Source organism: Cupressus sempervirens, chromosome 7, assembly GCF_028749045.1.
Source record: "Cupressus sempervirens isolate cs-2001-9-10 chromosome 7, ASM2874904v1, whole genome shotgun sequence".
Lineage (NCBI taxonomy): Eukaryota > Viridiplantae > Streptophyta > Pinopsida > Cupressales > Cupressaceae > Cupressus > Cupressus sempervirens.
In genome coordinates, this window is record NC_143124.1 from 544,850,275 (window position 1) to 544,874,447 (window position 24,173).

General features: G+C 35.1%; 1 protein-coding gene across 1 annotated transcript in view; it reads left to right on the forward strand.

The window, feature by feature from the left end:
* The window catches only part of LOC149547923 (golgin family A protein), a 30,781-nt gene extending 12,267 nt beyond the window's left edge, over positions 1-18,514 (forward strand). The window contains exons 3-6 of the mRNA XM_089791968.1: positions 16,583-16,765; positions 16,872-16,953; positions 17,158-17,222; positions 17,746-18,514. Coding sequence (XP_089648094.1) covers positions 16,583-16,765; positions 16,872-16,953; positions 17,158-17,222; positions 17,746-18,138 — 723 coding nt within the window. The 3' untranslated portion in view covers positions 18,139-18,514. The remainder of the gene's footprint in view (positions 1-16,582; positions 16,766-16,871; positions 16,954-17,157; positions 17,223-17,745) is intronic.
* The last annotated feature ends 5,659 nt before the right edge of the window (positions 18,515-24,173 follow it).

Genomic DNA, 24,173 nt, shown 5'->3' on the forward strand with positions numbered 1-24,173 from the left:
TAGGCAATTGGAAGGACAATAGAACTTGTGAAACTGTCTGGTTTGCCAACGGGGTGATAGACCAATATGAGTGGACGAAGCAATTCCTAGCCGTGCTAATGGGAGTAGCGATAGATTGGTACTTAGAGGTGGATAAAAACCGAGTCACTCGGGGGACAAACTTGAAGGAGTTTCAAATAGAGTTCCAATTATTGCGAGATGATCATGAATCCTAATAGAAATTTGTAGCACCAAACAGGCCAAGGACGAGACCATTGGAGCGTACGGTCAAAGGTTGAAAGAGTTATTGGGCAAAATGGACACCAACTAGCGGATGGCCTAAAGAAGTGGCAGTTCATTGAAGGGTTGAGACCCTCACTAAAGAAGGAGATGAAAATTGTGCCTCCGCCATCATATGCAATCACATAAAATAGAGTGATGGACTTGAAAAGTGAGAGCAAGATTGCTAAAAAGAAGAAGCAGAAGTCATCATCCAAGGATGGCAATTCCTTTGCACAAAGAAGTGATGAGGAATCAAGTAAGAAAGTACAAGCCCTCCAAAATGACATGCTAAGAATGATGCGGGAATTTAGTTCCATGAAGGCTAGTACGAAAAAGAATGAGGATGAAGACTTTTGGTGTATGGAGTGCATTCGAAAGGGGCATGCCCGAAGAAAATGTTATGCGACATTTGCTAGATTAGCGATCATTCCACTAAGGAATGCCCATACAATATGAAGACATAGGGTCAACAAGTGTTGTTCACTTGAGCCCTCCACATCAACAAAAGCGACCAACCCTCAGGTAAATAACACCACAACGTCATCTAGTAGCTTTTGGAACAACATGCGTAGAGGAAGGAGCAACAACGACAATAATAATAACAACAATAGCTAGAGTCACATCTACTATGATGCGAAGAGAAGGCCAAAGATTCGATACTGCACAAGTAGCTAGTGGGGACATTTTGCTCGAGACAGCTCAAAGGAAGAAATGCCTCAATTCCTGTGTAGATGGTGTGGACCATGAGACCACGAGGAAGCAATTTGCCCAAAGTTTGTTGTCAACTTGTTGAATATTGAAAAGTGGAGCACAAAGGAGGAGGTATTGGTGGTCACACGGGCACATGCAAATAAGGCTACCTACTTCGATCCTTGTACGGAGTAAGGCAAATATAGAAAGAAGAGATGATAGCTAAGAGGAGGGAGATACACGAAATGGCAAGCACCTCACTTTGGATAGAGGCTAAGCAGAACATCCTGTGGCAAATAATGTAGATAGAAGTTCCCATCAAACTTAAAGACCTCTTGTAAATAATGCCACAATTGCACATGACCTTTCCAAACATTGTACCTATACCACATCGTGTAGCATACCATGTAGAATGAGTAGAGGCATCCATGATCGCTTCCGTAGATCCAATTTTGCTACTTATCAGTAGCGGGAGACATCTAATAGTAGTAGGAATGGGTATTCTCACAACATTCTGATAGGAATCATCATGGATGGAGGGTCTAGTGTTACTGTGATTCCAAAGCAGATGTAGAAGAAATTGGGGAAACCAACAATGTGGCTGCCAACCTTCCACTTGGTTGGTGTAGACCAACACAATATCAAGCCGTTTAGGATGCTCATGGCACAGAGACTAATGATCAACACTTAGCCGTTCACGCTAGATTTTGTAGTAATTTAACTTAAGAAGAAGGGCTATGATGCAATCCTTGACAGAGGGTGGCTGGTGGTAGGCAAGGTGAACTGCGATTAGAAATGAAACAAACAAAAAGTTCACCATTGACCATAAGACACAAATGGTGAGCAAGGGCCTGACATCCTTGTCATAATTTTGAGTTTGAAGAAGGAGGTATGGATGGCCAAGATGAATGAAGGCAATAGATGGAACCCAGTGCAGAGGGTATCTTGGAGTTGGAAGGTTGTTTGGAGGATGACCTAGACTCCATGAACAACCTCTTCTTTTGGCAAATGGAAGATTATGATTTGTTCCATTGCGACATACTTAAGTGGATGAAGAGTACTTGTTCCCTTCAACATACATAGAGTATATTGAAGGAGAGACCCAAGTGAATGAGGTACTAACATATCAGATTGATATGACAAAGCCAATTCGGTACGAGGAACCCTCATCAAAGGGTTATCAACCTCGACGATGAGGTTAATCCCATAAACATCCTAATGGGAAATGATTGGAATCCCGTCTTGAAAGTGACAACATTTACAATTTTTATGGAGTATAAGGATGTATTTTCTTGAACGCACAAAGATTTAAAAGTTCTACCTCTAGAGCTGTGTGTGCACCGCATCCTGTTGGCACTTGGTGCCATACCAACCTGGAAGAGACCATACAATATGAATAAGAACTATGTCGCACATGTAGAGGAGATTGCATGAATGTTGGATGCGAGTATATTTTCAAAGTGTAGACAAGTGAGTGGATCTCTCCAATTGTTATATCACTGAAGAAGGGGACGAACCAAACTTGAATCAATGTAGACTTCTAATTCCTCAATGTAGTCACGGTGAAAGACCCCTTCCCAATTCCTTTCACTGATAGAATCCACAAAGAAGTGGTGGGGCATGAAATCTATTCCTTAATGGATATATATAGGTAAGGAGGACAAGTCGATAAGTTGAAGACTACGTTATGGTGAAAGACGAAGTGTGCACATATAATAGGATGCCCTTTGGACTTTGTTACATGCCAACAACATTTCAAAATATCATATTGCACGTATTTGATAAAATGTCGGTCAGGAATTTCAAAGCCTTTCTGGATGACTGGTCGATATTTAGTGTGCATGACACATCTCATGGCTCGCAAGGAGTGCATGGAGAGGTGTAGGAGAGTGTAACTAGCATTGAACCTGAAGAATTGTAGGTTTATGGTATTGCAAGGAAGCTTCTTAGGCATGTTGTATGCAAGGTAGTATTGAAGAAAAACCCATACAAGGTACATGTGATTGTTGAAATGGAAGCACCTACAAACACGATAGGGGTGAAGTCCTTTTTGGGCCACAAGATATTACCAAATGTTTATTAAAAGTTTTGCTCAAATATCCTACCCATTAGACAAGCTTACACGGAAGGGAGAACCCTACACTTGGGGGAAGGCGCAAGAGGAAGCATTTTAGGAGCTGATGACACGACTGATTGGTGTTCCTATTTTGGCATACTTGAATTGGGACAAGGAGTTCCATATGCATGTGGATGCATCCAATTTTGCAATTGGACCCATACTAGCATAGGTGGGAGATCATGGACTGGACCACTTGATGTACTTTACCAGTAGGTTGCTGTCTAAGGTAGAGAAAATTACAGCACTACAGAGAGGAAGGCTCTCAAAACGGTATTCGCCATTAAAAAATTTCGATATTACCTATTGGTGACACCTTTCACTTTCTATGTGGAACATCAGGCTTTGAGTACCTCATCAACAAACCCATAATATAGGGGAGAGTGAGCAGATACTTGCTATTGTTGTAGGAGTTCACATTCACTATCATTGTATGATTTGGAAAGAGTTATCTAATTGCCGAACAGCTCTCTCATATTAAGTTTGGAGAACCACCGAGGGAGTGAGTAATGATTTTCCAAGTGCTCATCTATTTCATATTGTAGTACTGCCAGAGTGTTACACAAGTATTGCCGAGTATTTATCCACATCCCATTTTGCAAGGGACATGCCACTTGTAGAGAGGAGGAAGTTGGTCATGAGGAGTGTTGATGCACGTTTTATGACCCACCAAATAGTAGAACAAAATACCAAGGTATTTTATCCTCTCTTGAACAAAGTCTCATGTCTGCTAAGATTGCGAGACCATATGATGACTCCAAGTTTCCTTTAATGTGAAGTCTTGACTGTGGATAAGCTCAGTGGTTGATGTGATTTGCAGATGATCACAAGGAGGCTTACGTGTATTTGCTCAGATTAATTTCAAGTCATACTAGATGTCAGAGCTATCCAAAGGTTTTGCAATAAAGTACTTTGTGTAATTTTCATAGAATATGTGGAAATGAAATGAGGATAGGGTTTAGATATTTTATTCCAATCCAAAGGGCAGTGATAACAATAAATGGTACTCTGGTGGACAAATTCCTCAATTACCAAGCTATGCTTTGCCAAGTTATACTACAACTATACGTGAACTGGCACAATCTTCAAGGGTTTTGCAACAAATTTTCATGCCATCATATACACCATCACATAGAACAATGTCTATCAATGATGGAAGTTAAGCATACGCAAAAAAGTGTTCGGGCTAACTTTGCACAATGATTTAGAATCACTAAGACATCAAAAGTATGAACCAAAGGAATTCATAAAAAACCATCATTTTCTTCATTGCAATCACAACATTGTCTCTAAACTAAACACAATCTAAATAGGGAGTTCAAGAGAAGAAACAAGCACTTAAACACATCAAGTATTGATGAAACTTAAATGAAAACTTTATTATCTTAGTAGCTCATAACAACAATCTCAGAAAATCCTCCTCTTACAATGAGAAGTTAGGCCTTTATACAGGTCCTCTTTTACAACGGATGGTTTGGATGAAATCAATAGCCAATGTCCTAGATCGTGCCACATCAGCCCTAATTAGGGTTAGGGCAAAGACAAGGAATCTACATTAATACCAAATGGAATCCACTATTGTAGTGGGTAATAAATGACCACTACACATGCTTGCTTGGAAAGAGAGTGGGTTGCAATAAATGACCACTAAGCTCACACTCATTATGCATTAAATGCATCTATCCTTGACTTCACAACCTGAAGGCATGAAATCGATCCAGCATTGTCTCCAATTCTTTTGTGTTGATGCTTGGTGTCGATTCCTGCTTGAACTCTAGAACTGCAATTGCTCTTTCCGCCTTTCCTAAACCTTCCTCCCAATCCAGTAACAAGTCCTAAATGGTGTGCATGGTGTTTGAGAAGATGGAGAAGTTCTCAAAATCATCTCTCTCGCAAACATTTAGTTGAAAGAACTCCTCTAACTTGCCTTTCATGTTGTCCACTATTATTTCATCTTCCACCAATCTTTGTGACAACAATGATGCAATTGTATTGGACACCCCTTGCCTGATGTTGTCAATTGTCTTTCTCTATTGAGCAAATTCCATGGTAAAGCTCTCAAACATTTCTTTGGCTGTGATCACTGCACTTTACCATTGAAGGTAGTCATAGATATCCCATTTGTTGATAACTCCACCATTGACCATTGATCAATGCCTGTTTTTGGGTCTCCATTAGATTATGTATATCGGATATCACTTCATCTTGGTAAATGTGCTCATCTTCCCATGATTTCTCCATGTATTGGATCCTAGAGAGTACAGCTAACGCCCCACTATAAACTCGTACCAATTCTTTTGCATGCTTGAAAGCTTTTGCTTGAATTCTTTCCATTCAAACCTTTGCACCTTGGTTGTTCATCCCTAAGTGGTTGATGGCCAATTAACCGATATGTGAATCCATTTTCTGGCACAACTAGTTTGTTGAGTTTATGTTCAATCCACTACTTTGTAAAATCGAAGACTAGCTTTGATAGTATGTTAAGATCTGTGACCTCTTTCCTTTGCCATTTGCATGGATGAGTTGCCTTCTCCAAATTGAATCCCTTTTGCACTACATTTGGGTCCTCATCCATTTGATCAGACACTTGGAATATGTTGCATGCTCTAATCATGTTCAATGATAGTCTTAAATGCATCCTCTTTCTAATTTCATTCTCATTTGCAGCATTTTCCCAAAAGTCCTCGAGGTGAATTATTTGTTGATACTTTGATCCCGCTACAGATATGATCTTGTTGTAGGGATCGAATTGAAACCTTTTCAGATAAAGTGGCAGATTGAAGAAGTGATGTTCATTCGATGATCTCTCTATTGCCTTTAGACATAAACATATCTCAGTTTTTCCTTCTTCTATGGAAATTGGGAAATGCAATCCCAACTTCTTCTTCCCCTTCAGAATTTTGTCATAAACAATGAGTTGTCAAGTAATGTAAAGTCCCTGTTTTAGCAGGTTCCTGTAGCCAGAATTGGTGACCCTCGCAAGCTGATAGTAAGTTTTGAGGGTCTTTGTGGCAGACTTGCTATTTTACTAAGTCTATTTCGGAGCGATTGCTATATTTAGCAGTGCAGTGGAGGCACAGGTAGTTGGTCTTCATTAACAATAGATTGAGCATTTTATGGAGTTCATATAATAAAGTTATTAACAAGGCATTAATTATTAAAGGACTTTATCTTATTTCATGTTGTAATTTGATGTTTTGAATGAGAACCTCTTAAGTGAGAAGTTAAAGCTGGATTACACAATTGAATTATAAAAATGTCTCCATGAGAAGGATTAATTATCTCATTTTGTCTATTGCTTTGATATTTTCTTGTGAGGGTTTGAAACCGAGTTTGTGCATTCAATCCATTGCTGAGGTACAGTGGATTTGAATTGCGTTCATGCAACCTGAATTTGGGCAGCTTCTTCTACTATATTCACTGTTCCTAGGAAGGCATTTTTGTGTTGGAAGTTCAGTAATTATTATCACTATTATAGATTGCGATTTATATCTGCATTTCAGGCGTTCATTATCTCTGCAACTAGACACCTAGTATTTCTGCTCTTGGGTGTTAATAACCCTGCTATATAATTTCCCATCTGGCGTCCATTAATTGTTGCATATTGGGCGATCATTATTCTGGAATTCAGGTGCTATTATTCAGCTACTTTGGCGTCAACTCTGCTGTCACTACTCCAAGTTAGGTGGCATATTCGGGCTGCATTTCAAACGCCTAAGAAATATGCTAATGGGCCGTCTAATAAATCACCATACTTGGGCGATTATTCCTGTGGCAATCAAATGCCATTATTGGTGTTTTCCTGGTCTGTTGTTGCCATATCCTTGGGCCTGCAATTTGTATCAAGTGGGCAGTTGGGTGTTACTTGATTGGGAAGCAAGGCCTAGCAGTCCAGTAGTAATTGTGCTAAGGAGAGATGATTGTACACTTGCTCATGTAGTAGCTCTGCTGCAAGGAAACCTAAGTTACCAGATTATCTCCAGCAACCCTCAAAGTCTGTACAAAGTCTGGTCCTTTTCAAATTCTCTCCAAATTCTCTTGCAGAGCTGTGAATTTGCTGCAAATTCTGTCAGAGGAACCCGGGCAGAATTTGCAACGAATTTTAAAGAATTTGCTGTCTAGACCTGGACTGAATTTGGTCTCCGAACATTTTTTTTAGACTTTTGGAAGTGTTTTTTTGACCTCTCAATCCTACGGTGACCACTAAAAAGACCAAAGAAGATGTTTGTGTGTCATTTACGCATTTGTGTATGAAAATGAAAACTTGCTTATAAAGGAAATCCAAATTGACAATAAGTAACATCTAAATTGATGATTATAGAGGAATGTCTTTAAAAAGATATGATATGTTTGAATCTGGGACTTCAAATTTGTATCACCTTATGACACAGCTTGGTATAAATAGATTTGAAATGAATTTTGGATTATTTTAAAAAATAATCAATTAAATATTAATAAAATTTATATTTGATTTTAAATGTGAATCCAAAAAACAAAATTCCACCACCACATCTATTTTCGAAAAAAAAGCCGTTTCCTTTATTTTAAAAATTTATTAATTAAATATTGATAAAAATTAATATTTAATTAAATAATCACTTTAGCCCTACCTTTTCCCTCTTTTAAGAAATCTATTTTAAAAGTTTTGAAGTTTTTGCTTTTTAAAATTTCGACTGCTCCTTCATGTGCATATGATAACGTGGCAAGCTTAGTCATTGGCAATAATTGTCATTGAGCTTTTAGTCTCGCTTGTTGAGAGGCGGTATGGAGAGAAGCTAAGATGTTGTTAGAAATAGGGAATATTGGGGGCGGGGGAGAATCAATATTCTACAAACTTTTGTCACCAACTGGATATTATTAATTACTTTGAACCATGCATAAGAAAGTAAACAAGTAATGCTGAACAGTAAGAGTAACCATGCACAGAGAGAATTCATAGCACCATATTTTGTTAACTAGGGAAACCCTGGCCAAGGGAAAACCCCGGTGGGGATGATACCCACAAGATGATGTACTAATATAAATGTTCCATGTTAGAGGATGGACTCTATTAGGAGTCTATAAACACATTCAGTAGTCCTTGTTAGGAGACTTTGAATCCCTGTTAGGAGATTCCAACCCTGTTAGGAGTTGTGGTACAATGTGTGCAAGAAGAGCTCACTGCCCAAACATGCACTTTCAATTACAAGAAGAGCTCATTGCCCAAACAAGTAATTAAAGTTCCTTGAGTACAAAAGTAGATGCTGCACCTTTTTTCAGCTGATCTCTGGCCTCAACTCGATCTCGGATCACAAACTCAGGTTATCAAAAATTCACTTCTACATATGATACAAAATTTCGCATTCACAACTTTTGCGTGTCACTTCCAAATAATCTTGCAAGATATCTTTGCATAAATACCATGCCTTTTCACAAATTGTTGCTAGGTCAGCTAAGACCAAAATAAACTTTCCCACCTTAAAATAAACATCTAGGATGTCGTCCCTAATTGGTCAAGTAATTATTTTGTAAACAAAATAATTCCTTTACCTTCCATTCCGATGTTTTGTACATCTTAAATATCTCTTTTCCGTACTGTTTGACTGATGTTTGAGGTTATACACATCATCATCAACATGTATACTGTCTCTATATATCTTCTCTCTCAAGAATAACATCATATAAACTAGTTATACAGAAAACAATACACTGTTGTAAACCATTTTCATACTTAGACAATTTTCTGAGTACCAAAAAGATAAGTATCTTTATTTCCGAGGTTTACTATAAGCATGTACATCGTGTGTTGCCATTAATGACAACATTTACATATCTACATATAGCCAATTGTCAATAGTTGTGGTAACGTTTGTCTTCCAATCACTGCGACTTTGAATGGCCATGCTTGTCAGTTATGTGATGATGCTTGTGAATCACGGCTCGAAGTTTTTCTCAGTGTTCCGTTAAAACTCTTGGTGATACTTCTTGAAATGTTTTTCTTAGACAAAAGCATATATCATGATGGATATGCTTTTCAGCTAAGTTTTCTATTTTCCGGAAAACATGACATCAGGTTCAGTCGTCTTGTATTTCTTCATTCGTTGTTTTCTAATGGAGTTTAATTCAGTCATCTCTATGTTAGCACTATTCTATCGATTTTCAATATGTTAAAGATTGAAAACACTTTTTGAGTTCTCTTGAAGTCCTATGTTATGTGTAATAAAGTTCCATGAGTTCTTGTAATGCCTCAATTATTATAGAGTGCATTCAATAGTCTTGTTTTTAGTCAATCCATTTTGAATTCGTGATAACTCTATAATTAGAGCTCTGTAAAAGCTTATTTGATAATAAAAATTACAGGTTTTTTTGGGCTGGGTTGTTTCCCTCTGTGAAGAGGGTTTTTCCTAGGGTAATTCTTTGTACAGAGTTTATTGTTTAATCTTTCTGGTTCAATTTTAATATCTCTGATTTTGAAATGATGATCAATCCCCATCTGTTAAATAGTGTCCATGGCCTACAAGTGTTTGAACAGATTTGGGCAAATAGTGACAAGGAATTGCATTACAAAATCAATCTCTATAGTGGATTGCTTTAGTTTTCTACTCCATTCCAAAATATGTTGGTTGTGGATAGTGGACCCCATTATAATGGGCGTTGTTGAGATTAGATCACGAGTAGGATGTGTTTCAATTGATCAACAAATTGCTGTATAAGATGAGACCAAACCAAGTACTCCAAAGGTGCATCATGGAGGAAGAAGTATTGAGTGTGCTTCAGGAGGCACATGAAAGTCTGATCGATAGACACATGGGACTTGACACTATGGTGAGGAAGGTTCTACTTGCAATTCCATGGTGGCCTATGTTATACAATGATCCTAGAGAGTGGATTGTTGGGTGTCACACATGTCAGATGACCATAAAACTATTGAAGTGGGACTTCATGCCCTTGAATCCCTCACTAGTGCAAATGTTATTCGAAAGGTGGCTTCATCGGGCCACTGAAAGCTAGTAGTGCAAGGAGGTGTAGATAAATCGCTGTGGCAATGAAGTACTTGACGAAGTGGGTGGAGTAGGGGGCCTTGTTGTACAACTCGGCGTTGAGCAGAACAAGGTTCATTTATGAACAAATTATCACGAGGTAAGGGATCCTGATCTAACTGACAAGTGACAGAGAGGACCACTTCGTAAATCATGTTATCTGGCTACTCACCATGGAATTTAAGATCTTCCATTCTTTGTCAAGCTGTAATGTTCCTTCCTTTGGTTTAAAGCTTTGAGACACTCTTAGTTGAAAGAAGTGCTTTTCAATCCAAACTTCTAACCGATTATTTTATTAACAGTTATTTGATCTTCAATCAGAGATAGATAATGATGAGCTATTCCTCTATATCTGTAATAAGGGGCTGATTGTGTGACCGATGTGATTGATAGTTCCAAGCTTAGAATAATTACTATATAAGTCGTGGAAATCTTGATATAATATCCTCCTATATCAGAAATGAATATATGCAGTTGTCTTGGTTATGCCATCAGATTGATAATACTCTGGTATATAAATGTAATTGGTACTATGCTGAATTAGAAAAAGATGTGTTTGGCAGCCTGTTATTTACAGTCAGGGTGTCTACTGAATTCACAGCAGTTTCTAATCACTGGTTATGGTCTTATATCGATTAGTGTTTCCTGGATATTCTCAATCTTAATGCGCTATGTTATACAATGATGGAATTACACTATAACAATTGTGTCACCATTTCTTTTATTATTCAGACTCCTCTGTCTTTTGTTTTTCTTTCCTGACTGTACGTTGTCCCGTTTGTCTTTGATTCCTTTGTATGGAGGGTTCGAAGCTATTTTTCCTAGCCTTGCCCGATATTTGTTTGCTTCTTGTTTGATCAAACCATTCGTCTGTAGACTCCCTTGAGTTACTTGTTTATCTCTCGCTGTGACTGCATCCCCTTTGAATCCCTTGTAAGATGCACTATCTGTTAATACACTTTTACGTATTTTCTTCCCCTCTCAATTTAACAGCTTATATCCCCGTGTGTGTGGATATGAGAAATGGATCTCTGTCTTGTGTCTTGGCGCTCTCCAATCTCCGGATGTCTTCCCTTTTTTCCCCTGTATCTTTTGTTCATTACCTACTTATATGTTACATTGCAGGAGTCGTGACCTTTCAACAGAATTGTCTTTATGATTTCATTAGTTCATAATCAGAACTTATGCTATCTTAACATAGATTGCTTATACCACTCATAACATCGGTTAGTCAAATCACCCATGAAGTAAGATAAACCCGTATCTATGTAGTCGATGTTTCAAATATAATCAACAGTTTATATATAACTGTCACTCCTCCTTATGATACTTGTTTAGGCAGGGACCATAGTCCACCGTGCATCACATAGAGCGTATTAGATAATAGTTTAAATGGTATAGTAACCCATTCCTGTCTGATTTCACAATTCTTCCTCCTCCGCTTATCAACAGGGGTCTACATTCACGTCAAATTTTCTGATTGTCTGAAGGTGTTAATGACTTATATTAATAACTTGCTTGATATTGTGATTCAACGGATTGAATAGACTTCCTTTGATTCACATTAGTGTTGCTTGCTGTCCTGTAATATCTGACGTCATGTTCTCCTATTCTCCATCTTGGGTTGCTTGAATGGAAATGTCTCTCTATCCCTATTCATCCCCTGCGTACTTTCCTTCCACCGGTGATATCGTTTCTCCATAGCTCGTATTCCTTCCAATGGAAACTTATTTATCTCACCTATGCCGGAAGCTCCATTGGGTCTTAAGATAAGGTTTATTATAACAATATATAAAGTCTTAGATTTTTCCAATAGTGTGGAAATAGTATTGAATATTTCCTTCATTCGAGTGTATTTATAAGATATGAAAAATGTTTATTATATATTATAATATAATAATATATTATAATATGTTTATAATAATATTTAATTTTTGATATTTATTTAAATCTTTATTATATTTTAAAATAATAATAATATAATAATATCATCTAATTATTTAATTATTCTTTTAGTAATAAAGAAAATTTATTTAGGAAATTAAATATGCTTAACTTGGGTTTATTATACAAGCCCATATTACTTGAGAGAAAATGGCCAAGCCGAAGCGACAAACAAGATATTGGTGTCTGTGATGTACAAATCGTGCAGAGTGGACCAAGAAGATTGGGAAGAGAAGCTACTGTCAATACTATGGCCATATCATATGATGTACAAGGTAACTGTTGAACAAACATCATTTCAGCTGATGTACAGACATGAAGCTGTTGCACTTGCATAATTCATGGTTTTCAGCCTAAGTATTTCAATAGAGAACCAATTTGGAGATATGGAAAGCCTTGGGGAGAGGTTATATGTCCTAAACAAATTGGATGAGTGTTAGATGATGATGAAATGGGCGATCGAGGTAGCACAACATAGGCACAAAATATGGCATGACAAACATCTTAGAGGGCTATGGTTCATTCCTGGGCAATTGGTATTGAAATATAATGGAAGAAATGAGATTAAATTAGGAAAGTAAAGTCAAGTGGCTTGGTCCATAACAGAGAAGAGAAGTTTGTCGGAAATGGAGCAATTAAGCTATGGACATTGGATGGACAGGAGATCCTTGATGCAACTTATGGGCAAGGTTAACTTTAGTGGCAAACATTTGCCAATTGGCTAATTTCGCTCATTGGTCTACGTTGATTGGTGAATTTTTTCCACATGTGGTAGGGCGTGTCGTCCCGACTTTACCAAAAATGGGTCACACCCTCGGGCCCATTGCCACATGATTTATGCTATCGATTCTCCTTTTCACGCAATATAGCCAATCAAATTATTTTTTGCTCACTGAAAATTAAACACATTCGCCTATGATTTTCGAAGGGAACTTTTTGGATGGACTAAATTCGTCCATAGTTTTAAATGTTTTTATTGGGAGAGGGACGACATTTGCCCCACAAATATTTTGCATGTCCCACACTAATTCAATTTTGCCAACTTTATAATGCACGGCCATATATTGGACAAACCATATTCACCTTGGAAATAACATATGACGTGTTTTTATAATGCGGGCTTCGTCGAATATTTTGTATACACTATAATATTCTTGCGGAATTTGCCAAAAAGGATTGGTATAAATACATTCATAGATCAATAGGTTCTCTCAATTCCAATCGGCAACGGAGTCTCAATTTCTCAAATTGCTGAGAGCATTGGTGAGTGACGATTGCAATTTAGGCAAAAGTGAGTAACTCAGAGCCCTATCTATCTAGACTCTGCAATTTTAGTTTGTTCTTATTTAGTAGGTACAAGTTAGACTTTTGGTGGTCTAGACCTAAGACATCAATATTTTATAGTGTAGGTTGTACAACCAATGGATCGTATTTAGATAAATATATGCAATAGTTGATTGGCACTTTTTTCAACAAGTTGATTTTTTTGGCAGCATGTATTTCTTTGGAGATGTCGAACATGAACAAGGGTAAGAGTCTTGCATGTGGTGGAAGCCAAGAAAGACCAACCAAAAGCACTTGCAGAGCATTGTCATCATACTTTAGTGGCCAAAATCAGGAAGCTACAACATCATGAGTACATTTACAAGATTCCCAACCACTGCTAGTGCCACTGATACATATTGAAGATGCTGGTGAACCTGATATCTTTGATCATGATGAATTTGAAGAAGATCTTCAGGTAAATACCTAGAGTAGCCAAGAACTTCAAGTCAATACCCAGAGTAGCCAAAACAATATAATCGACTTTGACGAGAATTCCAAAGATGGTGATGGTGCACGACTAGAAAAGGGAAAAAGCAATACAAAGCAAAAAATTATGTGAAATCCAAAAAAAAGAACTAGGATTTATCAATCATTAATTTTCAAATAGAATGAGCCTCAAAGTATTCATCCATTGAACTTGTGCTCAATCCAAATGAAGGTGACCCTTTGTGCTGCAGGAGAAAGTGCTGGGCATAGGAATAAATTTTTGGTTTGCAATTGTGATGGTGTTTAAATGTTTTTTGTTATTATTAAATTTTAGGGTTTGCATTGCATTCGGAGTGGTGTTTAATTTTAGGGCTTAATTTAATATTTTGTTATAACTTTAGTAAAGGTTTAAACAAAACCTTTACGGGTCTGGTGGTTGCCAAAACCAGTTCTTAACTGTTTGGCTTTGTTTATAAATTCTCTCTGAAATCTTTTTGGAGAGTATGATTTGAGATTTTTCTTTTCTGTGTGAAGGACTGAGATGAACAAATGAAATAAATAAAATTGTAGTGCTTTCTTGCTACTTGGGTTTTGGTTTTATTTTATTCACACTACAAATTGATCAGGGATGCATATCATATCTGTTGTTTTCTGAATAAAATAGTAGTAGTAGCATTTTTTTCTTTTTGTAGAAGTTATTGTTGTAGGAAGCCAGACTCACACTAGAATCTTTGGAAATTAAATTGGGCAGTAATGCCTCTTGCTCGCATAATCACCATGTGAAGTGGCCTGAGTGTGGTGGAGAGCGGGTAGGAGTAATGTACATTACTTTCTTCATGGCCATTTGTAGGAATTGGCTACAGTTTGAAGAAACATGTGTTTGGTAAGGCAGCATCCCTATGTGCTTGCCATGAATGAACACATGTAACCTGTAAGGTGTTGTTCATATTTGGTGTTTCCTTGTAGTTTTTTAAAAATTTCTTCTTTCCATCCAATATTGAGCCTATTGTAGGCTTTGTCCTTGTTATCTCCTCATCACTTTGGTAGAATGTAGATGTATGATATGCACAAGGATAAATAAAAATAAAAAGATGTTGCAGCTAAAAATTGACACCGTAGAAAAGCATATGGGTAAAGTTTATGAGAAGAAAATCATAGATGGAGTGGAAAAATCAGTGACAAGATGGAAAACCAAGGAGGAATGTCAACATGTTAAGAATGCAGAAATCTTCTAATTTGAGGAGAAAATACAAACAAAGCTTATTGAAGTAGAAGGCTCAATTGTATCTCTTCTTGGAAAAGCAATACAAGTAGAAGAAATGGGTAAAGCTCTTCACTTAAGTGTTGTCTTTTATATTTTGAGAAAAAGAAGTGTCATGATGACTACCCATCATTGAGTGCTTTATTACACTTTTTTGGAAATTTGTTATTATCTGAGGAGTCACTAGTCAGTAAACAACGGATGAGAATGGGCAAGTTGTCTTGCTAAGGTTGAAAAGGAAAATGTGAAGGCAAAAATTAAAGAGTCGAATTTTATTGCATTATCTTTAGATGAGGTGATGTATGCATTCATGTCTATAGTGTACACAATTTTGTCCGCCAACCCAACCTACCAACTGTTGTTAAAATGAAAGATAATTCAAAAACGGAAAGCATATTTGAACTAGTAAAGAGTTCTCTAATAGAACATGGAGGTATAAATGACATGATGATTGCCCAAAAGTTGGCTTGTGTTGGAGCAGATGGAGCTTTAGTAATGTAAGGCCACAAGAATGGTACTGGTGGGCGTGTCGCGCTAGCGCTACCGGTCACGTTAAAAAGTTTACTAGGCGCACTGCAGTTTATAGGGGGGCCATGTTACACCGATTCCTGCAGTCTAAAAAAAAAAAAAACTATTATTAAATATATTTAAATCCAATATACATAATAATAATATGATGACTTTAGTAATATAATAATTTTGTAATAATGGTAATATTGAACAGCGGCCAAAGTAGGTTTGTCCCTACAGGGTAGCACGATTGATGCTCGAATACCAATTGTAGTGGGATGCACCTAAATCTTGCCCTAGATTCGCAAGTTCAATGAAACTAAGAGATAGAGTTCATTAAAATACAAACTTACAAATTGTCTATCCAACATAAACTTTGGCTCAACCTGCAATACAATTAGTCAACATTTGGAATGTGATGTATAAGGTTATTTATTTCCTTACGGATTAGGGTTCCAGTAACTTATAAATGCATATAAATCAATTGCACTAATAATTTAATTTTAGTCTATATCCAACCATGTAATATTAGTTGAATTCTTTAATTTCTTTTTCAACAATTAACTCAGGGTGTCCAGAGACTGTTCACCATGACTAAGCCCAAGGGTATAAAACACCCAACCAAGACAATTCGACCCCTTGGCCTGACGAGTGGCAGGAACACCCAACCTAGAAAATTCCATCCAATTCAGTGTGGTAGGCTTGCCTTGTGGAAGCCAGTGTGCTACACTCCTTGTAATGCTTGCTTAATTCATATATGATTGTTTGTAAAAAATAGAAATATTAAATTAACAATTAAAGGAAGTCCAAATAAATTAATAATCCCTCCGGTATCTTAAATTAAAATACATAGGCACATAGGCACCAGTAATTCTCTAGTCAGAACATGATAGGGCTAAATTCTAATTGTTTTAGTTGATTTTGTCTTTTTTACCCTTGCTTTTTACTTCGTTGGTCGTACTGTTTACTGTCCATTCACTGGCTCAAATCTTTGTTAATAATTGTTTCTGAACTATGAGTATTCCACAGGAAGTCAAAGAACTCAGTAGGAATCAGAGAATTGAGTTGGAGGAGTTACAAGATTTAGTTCTAGAAAGAGAAAAGCACAGGTCTGGAAATGGACCTGAAATTGGTGTCAAAACAGGTTCCTATTCTTCATCGCCTGTGGCAGCAACGAAGGAAGATGAGATAGAGGACAAGAAAAATGAGCTGGTTTGGCTATTTTATATTATCATTTATGGCAAAATATTAATATTTTATATGACTTTATGATACAAGATGAAACATAGCTTACTAATATTTGATTTTTTTCCCCTAGAAATCCTGGGAGGATAAGTTGATAGAACTAGAGAAGAAGTGGAACACTTTGCAGCATAATTTATCTCACCAGCTTTCACCAGGTATGTCTGTAAATGATAGCAAGGCTCTTCTTTGATTAGTTACTTACAGACCATTATGGCCTAAATGATTATATAAATCATGTTATCTTAGATGGACTTGATTATGTTGAGTATTTTCAATTTACCAGTGTTCTATAAGATGCGGAGGATGAAAATGCTTTTAAAACTGTTCATGAAGAAATGATCCCTTGTTTATTTTTCTAGCACAAAGGGAAAAGGAGCTAGAACGTAGACTACGGAGCGTGACAGAGCAGCTAATGGCCAAGCAGGTATATTATAGATAGACAATTGACCATTTTCTATTAAACCTAGCCTTGATGACTATTAGTACAGTTATGAATGTAGGTGCTAAATTATAAGTTTTCAGTTTTCAAGGTCAATGGTACTGGCTATGAAATTTCTAGGATCAATCCAATTGGTTTTAAATTTTATTAGGGAAAATTTTACTTATTGATCCACAAATGAAAAAACAAATAGGAAGGTTTCTAACTCATCTGAAATTTGTGGGATTACTATAGATGGATTCGTATTGGGTGAGTAAAGCTGCATTGTTTCCCTGGGATTGTCCTACATAAAATTTAAAAACTAAAAAAATATATGGATGCAAGCTTTGAGTAAATGAAATGAAATTCAAGTTTGGTCGTTTGTTTCCCTTTCATACCATGCAACTAAATATTCTGCAAATGATTTGTCAAAATATAGAAATATGCAAGGTTTATTTAGGCTACAAGGTTGTCAAAAGTGTCTTTTATGAATATCTAAAATAACTTGTTTGAGACTTACCCCTGGCAGACACAGTTAGAAGCATTAGCAAATGAGAGGAACGCTCTTGAGTTCAGACTAGAAGATGCAAATGAGGCCAGGAGGAAACTACATGTTGAAAATGGGGAAACAAACTCTAAAAGGAATAAAGTAGGGAGGTCTATATTGGCATCATCATCAGCATTATTGCCTATAAATAACAGATATGATGAATCAAAGGTTTCAACTATTGGAGCCCGTACAAGAGTCAACAAAGACGCTGGAGAGATTGGAAGCAAGCTAATGCATGCCGCATCAGATGCTTTAGGCTTACGGACAGGAGGCTATCGAAAATTTATGATATTACGTTCTTTAGTTGTTGGGTACATCTTAGGTCTTCACATTGTTGTGTTTATTATAATTTCATTTGCGAAACTGGTTTAATGGCATTGACATCTCTGGAGAAGTTGTTTCAAGCATGATGTCTCTGTCTCATGAAGAAATGCAAGCAGATTGTGGAGGATATTACCCTGTTAAATCTTGCATTTTTTTGATATCTGTACATGGAAATATTGTCTATAATAAATGTGGAAAGTGATATATACCTTTTAAAGCAGACACTGCCTGATCGTTTTCTCTCTAGTGAAACTTTGATTTGAAAAAATTGATGATTGGGGAGTTGGAGACAATTGGTGCGTTGAACATCTTACCATTATGGGCTATGTTATGTATATTTTATAAGGAACTACACTTTTAGCTATGTATTACTGGATATTGGAAACTCTATTATTAGATGGTTATTATCTTACTGTGAGCGACATAGCTGGATTGCGTATGCTTGCTTTGTTATTTTTTGTCTGGTTTAGGGAATTGATTAAGAATTGTTCTACTTGAATTGTCGAGGCTTAGTTTCCATTAAGAGCTTATAGTTGTTCATAGCTAAAATTATACAGTTGGTGCAAGGCAAGCAAGTTGATGTCTAAGTATAATTGAGATGGATATTTTCGTTTGGGTAGTCAGCTTTAATGTACCACTTTGTTATAAAATATTCTCGTCTTCCTTGGATTGATACCATTTTGTTGTCCACTCTTAGCGGGACTTTGTAGTTCTTCCAAACTGTAAAGAGTAATTTTTTGAAGTAGCTGTTGCATAGTTAAGCAAGGACACTCAATTTATGTTAGGATTAAGGTGGTATTTATCTAGCATGTATACTTATGCGTGTCCAATACATAGAATGCAAATTGAAAAACAATTTGTAAAATTTAATTTCTTTGATTCTTGGCACTGTTATGTGCACTTATGAAGGAGGTGGTAACACGCTAGTGATAATTATGGTTGACATCGTGGTTAAGTACGACACGTTATAAGAACTTAGGTGCTAGTGGAAGAAGTGGAAAATCTTGTTATGACTGATAAATTACATGAGTTAGTGGATACTAAAATAAAGCACTAGATTTGAGGATGTGGGTTGTTAGGGAGTCATTGGTCAAAGATTACTTTTCAATTATGTTTTCTGTTGAAGAACTCATTAATTGAGCCTATCTAAAGTCTTATGAGGTATATTTTATTCTCAAAAGATGGCCTCAAAGGTGGGTGTAGTATTGCATGACTATGGTTTTGCCATTCATTATATTTTGGTATAACTGTGTGTGGTTTTGGTTTCTCCTTGCCTATATATCGGAGGTGTGAAATAGGAGTTTCCCATCATTGCTTATATGTACACAATCTTGTTAAGAGTGTAAGGTGTTAGTGTTGATAATGTATCATATGCATTAGTGATTAATAAATTTTTGTCCTCGTTTTTATTTAATTTTTTATGGAGGTGTTTTAAAAGACTTTTAAGCTTGTGATCATCCACTTTAAAAATGTTATTAACCATCTTAATATGATTAAAATTTATATACTCTTAAAATCAATTGTCATTGATAGTTAAACTAGTAGTTGCACTTTTGTGTATGTGCAACAATGAGTCAATAGGTTGTGTCATTTTTTTTTTTTTTTGAAAAAAACATTGTCAGAACTCTTATTTAGATTATTGTCTTTAAGAAGTTTATCATAGAAAATCTAGGTTGTTAAAAATATGTCATATTACAAAGCAATCAAATTTACTTAAGATTGAAGTGTGTAACAAATTCATTCTAAACAAAATTAAAGTTTAAAACCAAACTCATTGAAAAAGAGCAATTTTTTTTTCAAACATATAATTATCATAAAAACAAATGAATTAACATTCACATTAAAATTTTAATTGTGTGATTTAGTCCTTATCACATTTAAAAAACTCTTATATTTAATGTTATATCTAATTTTTAATATTAAAATTTTATATTCAAAGTTACTCAAAATATAATATTAATAAGATAAAAAATTAGTTACATATTTTCTCTCATATATATTTGTGTTTATGTCTCCACAAATTTTTTGTTTTAACAGAGTTCCTATCTTACAATATTTTCAAAAAAATCTACGAAAATTAAGAAAGTTTTTTAAATGAGATAAATTACAATGTTAAAAGAAAAGTGTCAGAAAAGAATAATTTATTTTTAGAAATTTATAAAAATGGGTTTTTAAGTCACGAAAAATTAAAAAATTGACATGGTCTTACAAATATTTTGACAAAAAACTAAATTCCGGGAGCAAAGCTCCCACAATAAGCCTATTAGCTTGATTAATGTCTTGTCAAAAATTTGTCATTGTGGATGTAGTCTTGGTCATACAATCTTGTTCCATAGAAATAATTGCCCAATCGACTTTGTGTCATGTCCCCATTTTAAATAGAATTTTAATAATAATCATATAATACAATATTGTTAAATAAATAAAAGATAATAAAATCACATTTAAATTAATATAAAATATAAAAAAATAAGAAATAATAATAGTATATATATAATCTATTATCAATAAATAATATTTAGTATAAGATTTAAAATAATTAAATAATACTAAAATTACAATAAATGAATAAATAAATAAAATTAAATGCAAAAGAAAATATTGTAGAACATATGATACCTTTCTATATAAGATTTAATAATAAATGATAATAAACACAAAATATTATGTTCTTATTTCTCAGGTTTGAATCTATAACATGATCGTCATAGCCTATAAGGACTTGTCGATGGTCTGCCATGTGGACTCCCATAGATTTCTTAAGATAAAATGGTCTGATGGTACGGTTGTGGAAAAATTAAAGTCAAGAATATTTACAAAGTCATTGATGCCAATAGAGACATTATTTCCCATATTAACAAACTCTAGTATATTGAGTTAGATGATAATATGTGGAAAAATCACCTTGACAGACTGTGGAAATCTCCCATTGAACCTAAGATCAAATGTTTTAGATGGCTCCTACTTCTGGACAGACTCCCTTTGAGGAAAGATTCTACTGATTTTGATGTCTGCAGATTTTGTGGTCTTCTTGACACTTGCAAACATATCTTCTTTGATTGCTCTTTTGCCAAAAGCATTTTGCATATGTTTGATATCAACTACCCCTTCTCTATGAATATTTTTGAAATTATTATTGGATATATTGACAATGTTAAGAAGGACACTAATATTTTTTGGAATATGTTATCCTCTAACATTTTTGGCAAATTTGGAAATGTAGAAACGAAGAAAGGTATCAAGACTCTCCCAGATCCCTTATTGAGTTTTTTCGAAAATCACATATTTCAAAGTTTCCTTGCAGGTGAACATGAATATGATTTTGAATAGGAAGAAGCTTAGAAGATTTCTCCAAGTTGGTCACTCCACCATGTTCGTCTATGAGTTTAAGGATGACTTTGACTGGAGAAGCCATATGGATAACATCGTCAATTTTGAAGCTACCTTGAAGAAGCTCACTAATGAAGTCAACAAGAACAAAAATACAACTGATCATCAAATTAGCATGCTGGCGCAAATTTAGGAGAAGAAGAATATTGTTTGGATGGAGGGCCCAAGGGGTTGGACTGCCTGGGTCAAAGATCACACTTATATTCTACATTAGACTTATTTCTTCATCTATAAACTTTATCTTGTATTTTTTATTGCTCCATGAACTCCCAGTATTTGAGACTTGGCCTCGCCGGATTAACTCTTGATTTATTTTGTATTTGATCCCTCTATAGTTAATTCACAAAAAAAAAAGACAAGTAAATGAATAATATAATATATGATAATATTATTTGACTAAATCTAATGAAAAGTCAAGAGATATGTAATGAAGCGATGCAACTCCTTCAAATTAAGATATAAAAGGGAGGATATTTCAGTTTGAAGAAGGATGAGGAGGAGAAGATAAAGAGTTAAATAAGGATTTATTGAAGAGGAAAAGAATAAGAAGAAAGCAAGGAAGTGGTTTTTTCAAATGGTTGCAATGATGAGAGGATGCGTCTTTTCAAAAATGTTGTAACTATGAATGTTTGTGACTCTTTGAAAAGATTGTAATTATGAAATGTTATGATTTTTTAAAATGATTGTGATTATGAAGGGTTGTGACTTTTCAAAAAGACATGGATGACAAATAAAAACAAGATTTATAAATTATTGAATAATAAAAAAGAAGAAGAATTGTATCAAAAGGATAAATAGAACAAGATAACAAAAGAGATAATTGCATGCCTCTTGACATGTATTTAATGTGAGAATCAAGGCAACTCTGGAAGGTGGTTAAAAATATGAAAAATATTTTGAAAAAAGCATTGTCAGAATTCTTATTTAGATTATTGTCTTTAAGAAGTTTATCATAGAAAATCCAAGTTGTTAAAAATATGTCATTCTGTAAAGCAATCAAATTTACTTAAGAATGAAAAGTGTAACAAATTCATTCTAAGAAAAATTAAAGTTCAAAACTAAACTCATTGAAAAGGAGCCTAATTTTTTTAAATATATAATTATTATTAAGACAAATAAATTAACATTCACATTAAAATTTTAATCGTATGATTTATTCCTTATCACATTTAAATAACTCTATCATATTTAATGTTAAATCTAATTTTTAATATTAAAATTTTATATTCAAAGTTACTCAAAATATAATATTAATACAATAAAAAAATTAGTTACATAGTCTCAATCTAATATATATTTGTGCTTATGTCTCCACAAAAATTCTATTTTAATAGAGTTTCTATCTTACAATGTTTTCAAATTTTTATACAAAAATACATATTTAAAAATTCGTAAAGTTAAAAAAAAAAAGAGTTTTTAAATCACGAAAAATTAAAAAATCGACATGGTCTTAAAATTCTAGGAGCAAAGCTCCCACAATAAGCTTATCAACTTGTTTGTAAACAGATTTGTCACTGTAAAAATGGCCCAACAGAGTGTATGTGGCAAACCGTTCACAACAGTTGAATAGGCCCTTGGTATGTGGCCTTCCTCTACGATTAGAGGGGCAACTCCCTCGTATGATATAATTTTGAAGTTTTTAAATAAAAATGAAATCAAACTTTAAAAGATGAGAAAGCTCATGATGACGAATGCACCACACAACTTCACAACTTTCTTGAATAAACATAAGCCATTGATAACAATAATCAAGATCTATGCTTAAAGGCTACTATTAGCACAATGTTGATTCGATAATTTATGAACATTTGCACATTACCGTGAAAACACCCATTACACATAAAGAATCAACATTTCAACTTTCAGATATGTAGAAAGAGAACTCAAAATGTGTTTCCTTTTTATTTCTTTGCACTAAGAACATAAAAGAAATTTCTGATTACGAAGACAAAATTTGTACACACTTTCCAAATATCATCTTTTGATCAAAATTTTAGCACAGTGTTCCCTTTTTCTAAAATAAAAAAAAAGTCCCCCACAAAGCCAAAAATGACTCCTTATATAGACATGGAGGTTAAGAACTACCCCTCCGTGGTTAATAACTACTTCCAAAATATGTGTTTTGGAAGATGTTAATTAACCTCAACAAAATTAACCAAGAAAGATCAAATGCTTATCATATGGCCAAATCTGACAAAAAAATAGTATTTTCAAGCATGATGCTTTTGTAGTTTCAACTTTGATGAAGAATCAAAACGGGGACTATGTCAAAGAATTTCTTCATGTAAACTTTGGTCATATATCCATCATTCTTCCAAATGGTGGCTCCTCCTGCAACTTTACAAATAGAATCAAAAGATGAACTGGGTGCCTACAACTATAGCCAAGGTGAAGGTTTAGCATCCATGCTCACTATTTGCATTTTATTGAAACAAGCAAGACATGATTGAACACTCCATTTTGTGCATAACCCTCAACCTTGGAGGAAGATTTGAATACTTTTATGATGATATTCTTGTCTAGTGCTAAAACAAAGTTGATTTCACAGGCTTTAAGTATTGTGTTTAAGGACTACAAAACCCCAACTATAACTAAATCTTTGTAACGGTTAAGGCCGTCCATAAAGGCTATTATTCGAAGCTTCTCTTGAGGAGTTGATCCATATTTTGGGCCAGGAGCCTTCTCAATTTTCT